General features: G+C 38.1%; 1 protein-coding gene across 2 annotated transcripts in view; it reads right to left on the bottom strand.

Moving 5' to 3' along the window:
* The window catches only part of Chmp3 (charged multivesicular body protein 3), an 84994-nt gene that overhangs the window by 23167 nt on the left and 54141 nt on the right, over positions 1–7686 (bottom strand). For both annotated transcript variants that reach the window (XM_004642789.3, XM_004642790.2), the window contains 2 exons: positions 3483–3543; positions 1725–1904 (listed from right to left, as the gene is read on the bottom strand). In XM_004642789.3, the coding sequence (XP_004642846.1) occupies positions 1725–1904; positions 3483–3543 (241 nt within the window). The remainder of the gene's footprint in view (positions 1–1724; positions 1905–3482; positions 3544–7686) is intronic.

Here is a 7686-nt window from a genome sequence, read left to right as displayed (position 1 = left end):
ATTTATTATTTCTTGTAATATGAGAAACTACTTTGGCAGTAACAATACACAGTGTACTAACCATTGTTACTCTCCTAAAATCTTGTACTGAGATTTTGTACCATTTTTTTTCTTTAAAATAAAATAACTGATGTCAAATAAAAAATAGAAAATCATAAAGATATATACCTGTATCTGTAACATGAGAACATTTTCCCCTAGACATTATAATACACTGATAAGTACCTAGGCACAGATATATACAACTATGTGTCTCATAATGTGATGAAGGCAAAAATACCAAAAAGAATTATTAACTACTTCTGCAAAAAATAGAAACAGTGTTAGTCATTTAATACTCAAGCTGGCAGCTCTCTGAAAGCTCAACTGTCAGACAAGGAGAAATTAGTAAATAAATTACACAACTTTCATCATGTGTCTCAGAACATTAAAAAGATGTGTTGGCATTTAATAAAATAATTTGTACTGCTTCATCAGAGCTTCTTAAGTGAAAATGACTTTTCCCCTTAACTGTGAGTATACGGCACGAAGGCCACAGAACTCTGAGGACATCAGGGTCTACGATCTGGCCTAGGGCTAAGTTCTAGCAGTTTTCCCACACTGCTACTGCACAATGAGTGCAAATGTTGATATAATGACAAAGGCAAAGAACATGTTAGCATTAAGAAAATTGTCTAACCTTGTACATTCCCCGAAAGGATCTTGGCCCTCTTAGGTACCTCAGGGGCTGTATATTTACTGTTCTAGGTAGAACATGTGCAAAACTGATGCAGTCCAATATAAGTCTGATCAGTTTGTTTTGTTTGTTTGTTTTTTGGCCTTTTAGGGAAGGGTCTACAGGGTGTTCAGGGTCTCAGTACTAGATTGGACTCGTAGTGATCTGCCTGTTTACAGCCTCCCAAGAGCTGGGATTACAGGTGCACGCTACCACGCCCAGTCTTAATTGCTATCTTAGTGCACCGTAGTCTAATGAGTTTTGACACTACAACTAGAGAACAAAATTACATCCGCATTACTGAAGATTGCACTCCCATAGTAACCACGGGAACAAGTGAAACTATCACTAAGAAATCTGTATAATTATCCATGTATGTCACCAAAAAAATATACTGAGGGGAAAAAGAAAACTGATGGCAAACTTCCTTTGTTACGGGATTCTGCTAGACTTTTATAACTATTAAAGTGCATAAACCACACATGAGGGTACACGCCTATAATCCCATCACTAGGGAGGCTGAAAACAGGAGGATCACTTATGAGTCCAAGCTGCATAGTGAGACCCTGTACCAAATACATAAAACTAAAAACCTTTAAAAAAAATTAATAACTATATTTTACATATGTACAACACTCCAACTAAAATAACATCAAGAGAAAAATCCAAGCTAGGCATGGTGGCACACACCTGTCATTCCAGTACTTGGGGAGGCTGAGGAGGAGGGTTGCAAATTTGAGCCCAGCATGGGCAACTTGGATGTTCAGCAAGTCTATCTCAAAATTAAAAAGCAAAACAACACAAAAACCAGCCTCGGATGTAGGTTAATGTAAAAGCCCTTGGTTCAGTTCCCAGAATGAATGCATGTATGTACACACTGGTTTATGCACATATATATACATACATACACAGCACACCCAAATCCATTCTCCCTGCTCAGGGAAACCCACACTAATAACAGTGACAACATCAGTACTACAAAGTGACAGTCAAGGTAATGCCACTTTACCAAGCTGGTTCTTCATCCCCATGAGCACGGAGTTCATGTGTGCTTTGGATGCATACAGCTTGCTCACGGCCTTCCTCGACCTGACCATCTCCTTGGCCAGCACCACACACACGTCCTTCTGGCCCTTCTTGGCGGCGTCTTTCACAGACCGTTTCACTTTCTCTTCTTCTCTCTGGATATCTACATTTAGGACATCACAAATCAAGAGTACATCAGACTTGCTGAACCCTAATCTCTTTATTGTGATCTAAATATTATCTATTCAGTAGTAAAACATTAGAAGACATAAATAAGAATAATTAACTTGGGGAGCAATCATTATTTCCAGATGCATCCAAAGTCATTTCAGAGTGGAAAAGAAAAACACAATCCTATTACATTTGACAAAATTTCAAAAACAATCTCTGTGAGCCCACTCTAAGATTTATTGCTACTGATAATAAGGAGCTTAAAAAATGCATTCCTGAGCTTATTCTAATATTAAGTGGCATGCTCACAATTAAATTAGCATAATCTATGTTTAATCAATAAGTTTATAATAAACCCCTACAAATTAAAGAATGCCTAAATATATTCAAAGTACTGTATCATCATCAACTAAAAATAAAATATGTCATTACTATATGCTATACAGTCAAAAGGATTAATTTTTATTTGTTTATTTTAATGTATTTGGTTGTTACAGGTTCTTGCTATGCAGCTCAGACTCACAGTGATCCTACTGTTTTCAGCCTCCCCAGCACTAGGATTATAGGCATGCGCCACCATGCCCAGACTCTGTGGCCAGGTCAGCCCGCCCTGGGAGCTGGGCTGGCGTGGCATGTGGTACTGGGGCTAAAACTAGGGTCCCTGTACTTGCCTAAGCAGGTACTTTAGGCCGCTGAACTATCTCACTGGCCCCCTAATTTTAAAAAATGTAATAAAATTTACTATCCTTTTTTTCTTTTCTTTTTTTACTGTGGTACTAGAGATTGAACCTAGATCCCCACACACGCTATATATGTGCCCTACCACTGAACTACAAGCCCAGAACTTTTATAATAGCCTTGGTAAGGTGCACAAGCTGGCTTCACACTCACGGTCCTTCTGTCTCAGCCTCTCAAGTAGGTGGGACTGCAGGCACGTACCATCATATACCACTTACTGTTAAATGTACAATTCTGTGGTATTAAACCCATTCATATTACTGTGCATTTGTCACTACCACTCATCTTCAATCCTGTGAGCCCACCAAACTCTTCTCATAATCACTGTCCCTGTACTACAGTGCACAAGCGCCTCCAGGTAGAAAGCAGGCCCATTTTACGGCTGTTTCACTTCCCTCAAGAATCACAATCCTGTAATGTCCTATAAGCCCCTGTGTTCAATTTCTAGAAAAAAAAAAAAAAAAAAAAAAGGAAAAGGAAAAAACCTGTTTTATTTAAAAATATGTTTTCCTTAATTTACAGTCATGCTAAAATATGCAAATAGAGTAATGAAAATAGAATTGCACCATTTATGTACAATTTATGCAGTCTGAACTCCACAAAAGATTTTTTTTATTAAACTCCATAAAAAGGCATTTCTTTTTATTCAGTACAAAGAAATTTACTTAATTCTTACAAAAGTTTCTTTTAATTTATTATCTTTCTTAGACTGATTATAGAACTAGAAAGCAATTAGGATAACTATAATGTGGGAATAAACTATCTTATAGTATAGATATAATTTATTTTTAAAAAACCAAAAGGTAGTAGAAGACAAAGAATGATAAAGTACCTCTTATTTGTCTGTCAACAACTCTCATTTCTTTTCTTATCTTCAGTGACCATTCATTGACCTGGCGAAAAATTTAAGAAAAGTAATTGTAAGAGAAGTAACTAAGAGAGGGAGAGAGAGCGTGACAGACAGACAGACTGTAATCCCCAGCACCATGTGCCACACCGGCCCTGCCCCCGGGGCACACTGAGCGGCCACCGACACCAAGCCTGGTGGCACATGACTGTAATCCCAACGCTGGGGAGGATGAAAACTGGAGGATCACTATGAGTCTGAGCTGTGTAGTGAGACTCTGTAGCAAATATATTTTTAAAAAAGTAAACGTAACATAACATGACATGAAGTGTAGGACCAGGGATCTAGCTCAGTGGTACAGGGCCTGTCTGGCAAACATGAGGTCTTGAGTTTGATTCCCAGTACCCTTCTCTGCAAAAAGTTAAGCAACACCAGAAGTTTTATGACATCCTCACCCTCACCCTGTCTCTTTATTCACACTGCACAGAAGTTCCAAGCTATTCAAGACTTGGAGCTGAAAGCAGGCTACAAAGTCCTTACGTAAAACCTCAGAAGATTCAGGCTACCCTGCAACTACACAAAGATTTTTCCAGAGGTCCATAAGCAAAGATAAGTTTTAAGGGTATCAAAGAGTTGCATCCTTTAAATGCAATTGTATAAAAAATTACTCTGGCTATATCATGAGAATTCCTTTTTTCCTTCTTCCCTTAATATCTCCTACCTACTTATACTTGCCTGTCAGATAAAAAACCCTGAAGCACTAAAGAGAGCGAATAGGAAATACTAGCACACTGAGACTATTATAAATAACACCAGTGATTACAAATTTATTATGAAAGTTTTCCAATCTTTTGCTTTTCAAAATATTACAGGAAACCTGAGTTGTCAGGTGATTAATCATTAAAAGTAAATTTTATACTGAACCACTCACTGTGTGCTTTCAGGCACTGACTCAGAAGTAATTCAAAGACCTGAGTGACACAGCCATAACAAAACTTCCATTAGCATCTAGTTATTTATATAAAAGAGATTTCTTAGCTGTTAAGTGTAATAAACAAAACAGGAATATAAGTGATACGAGCCCTACAATTACCCATGGATACATGGACTATGGGCCTTAAAGAATCTGTATTAGATTTATTTCAATAAATCTCACCTTTAATGTTTCATAATTATTTAACAAAATTTGTAAACCATTTATTGTGCAACAATAAATAACTCCACTCCCAAGTTAAAACTATGTGGTGACACAATCTTTTAAATTTCTAATTAGGTTCAATTTGTGTATATTTTTGAAGCAAAATTCATATCACGCACAACCATTTTGAAGTGCACAACTCAGTGGCATTGTGTGTATTTACAATGTTCTGCAACCACCAACTCCCTGGATTCCAAACCTTTCCAATGCCAGCAGCATTCACTGGTCACACCTGCAATCCCAGCTACTCTGGAGGGGAAAGCAGGAGGACTGCAAGCTCTAGGCCAGCTGAGGTAACTCAGTAAGGCCTTGCCTCAAGAAGGCATGTAGCTCAGCAGCACAGCCCCAGCACCTTAAAACTGACAACTTTCTCAATACCTTAGAACACACTATCCCTCTTACATTATCTCTTCCTATCTTTCCTTCCTAGCAACCACTTTTTTTTTTTTTTTTTTGGTTAGTTTGCTTTTAGGTTTTTGAGACAGGATCTCACACACTATGTAGCCAGACTGGCCTTGAACCCTCAGCAATCCTCCTGCCACAGCCACCCAAGTACTGGGATTACAGGCCTGCGCTGCCAAGCCTGGCCAATTTCTTTATCATACCCAATATGCTAGTTGTGAGGTATTTCACTGTAGCTTTATGCTGCATTTTCCAAATGAAGTAATGAACATTTTCATGTGGTTTTTGAACATTTGTCTATTTTCTGTCCTTTTTTTGAGACAGGGTCTTATTATATAGTTCAGGCTGGCCTTGAACTCATTCCCATCCTCCTGCCTCAGCCTCTGGAGTGCTGGCATTACAGAAGTGCACGACCATACTCGGCTTCTTTTCTGTCCATTTTATTACTGGGTTGTCTTTCTGTTGTTGAGTTGTACAAGCCCTTTACATATTCTGACAGCAGACACTCATCAAATACATGATGATGCAAAACTTTCTTCCCATTCCATAGGCTGTCTTTCCATTTTCTCAATAATGTTCTTTCATGTACAAAAGATTTTAATTTTTATAAAGTTCAGTTTCTTTTAAAAACTTGTTTCCTGGGCTGGAGAGATGGCTCCATGGAATAAGTGCTTCCCTGGCAAGCGCAAGGGCCTGAGTTCAATCCCTGGTCCCGCCAAAGTAATAATAATAATAATAATAATAGAAAAAATGATTTGAAAAACTTGTTTCCTGAATTTGTTCTTATTACTTAAATGTTACTTTGGTGAGGTCTTTCTGACCTCTAGAGTAAGTTAAAGCCCACTGCAGTACACAGAACCTAGCCCTTCTCTCTTTTTTGCAATACTCATCATACATACAATTACTGCAGGCTCCAGTAGTTCAAATACCTTTTCTTATTCACCAAGTGCTTGCATAATGCCTGGCACAAAGAAGATACTCAATTTCATCCCAAAGTAACAAAAACCTACCTGAACTTTTATAGGACCTTTTTGGTCCTCATCTTGGTCCATCAAGTTTGTATTTGTCCATGGATAAGTTAATGGAATCCTGTCAAGTCAATTTCAAACTATCACTTCCAGTGCAACCCATGGTGAGAATAAAGACACTAAAGTATATTTACAGTTATGGGGAACCAAGGGGCCCTAAGTCCAGCCGTGGTGATGGCTATCTAGAATAAAGGCCTCAACCCAGGGCCAAAACCAGGTTTTATTCAGTCATGAACATGGAGTGCCTTGAGGATGAATGAGTGAGAATGGCAGGAAGCAGGTATGTGTGAGAACTGGGCTAGGTAGGAGGCCTGTATTTACCTCTGCAGTATGGAGAGAGAAGGATACGCAGAGTAATCTGACTTACACAACTGAGATAGTATGTGGTGTTTTGGGGTCCAGTGCTTTAGCTCTGATGTGTAATCTTTCAAGCTCCAGGAAATCATAGTCTCTACCTCGAGGCTCCACCCCAGCCAACAGCATGGAGCACTGGTTCTTCATTCCTCTCAACCCAGCTCATATTAAAGAGCAACAGTTGGTGGTTACCGGGGAAATACGTGAGCTGTCTTCAAAGACTACCACTAGCATCTCGGCTAGACCAACATGCATTATTTAAAGCCAAGTGAAGGGATAAGGAAAAGTCTAAGCCAGCTCTGTACATATCAATACATGGAAATAGGGTCAGGCACTGCCAAAATGGAGACAACTGCTCTTCTCTCAAGGAGTTACCCAGGTGGTCCTCCACAAACTTTCTGTATGGATTCTTTCGTGTCAGAGAGTAAAACTTTCAAAAAATTTGCTAGAAAGAAAACTTATTTTCAAATTTAAGAAATCAAAAAAGACTTTATAAAAGAAAAACTTACCTAAGAGAAATGGGAAAAACCAAATGTGGGTAGGCATGGCCCAGACCAGTGTTTCACAACCTGAACTACACAAAACTCACCCGGGGAAATTTTTAAAAATACTAATTTCACTGGGCTGAGTATGAGTCTTAAAATCTTTCCAACACTCTAATGATGCTAGAGTTAAGAAATACAGTCACAGACAAAGAGCTAAAGAAAATGTATCAAACAAGTCTCATAAGTGTCATGATGACTACAGTGAAAAGCCCCTGGGGGTGCAGGGAAGCATGATTAAAATAGACTGAAGAAAATTCAACAAATATTTACCTAGTGTCAACAGAATTTTAGTAATAAGGGAGGGGGACTTATAATCCACAAGAGTACATACTGTATGCAATACAAGTAAAAACATATTAGTAAATTAGATAACACATTGTGAAAATCACAAGTAACCCACAGAAAGTTCCATGCTATCAAAACATATCCTTTATCCTAATTCATTCTCAGTCTACCATACGCCAGGCAAAGTAGGCAAACAAAACCAAAACCAATAAGAAGAAACCATTTTCTATAAATAGAGGTAAAACAAATCATAAGACATATAGAAAACAAAATGACTGAATTATGGTTCTATCTTTCACTGAATTTAATTACAGGTAGATTAAAAATATAAATAAAGGATGCAAAACTGTTATTTTAAGAAAACAGTATTAGAACAC

This window comes from Octodon degus, unplaced genomic scaffold, assembly GCF_000260255.1.
Source record: "Octodon degus isolate 3935 unplaced genomic scaffold, OctDeg1.0 scaffold00162, whole genome shotgun sequence".
Lineage (NCBI taxonomy): Eukaryota > Metazoa > Chordata > Mammalia > Rodentia > Octodontidae > Octodon > Octodon degus.
Note: the sequence above shows the minus strand (reverse complement) of the source record. Positions and strands in the feature narration are given on the sequence as shown.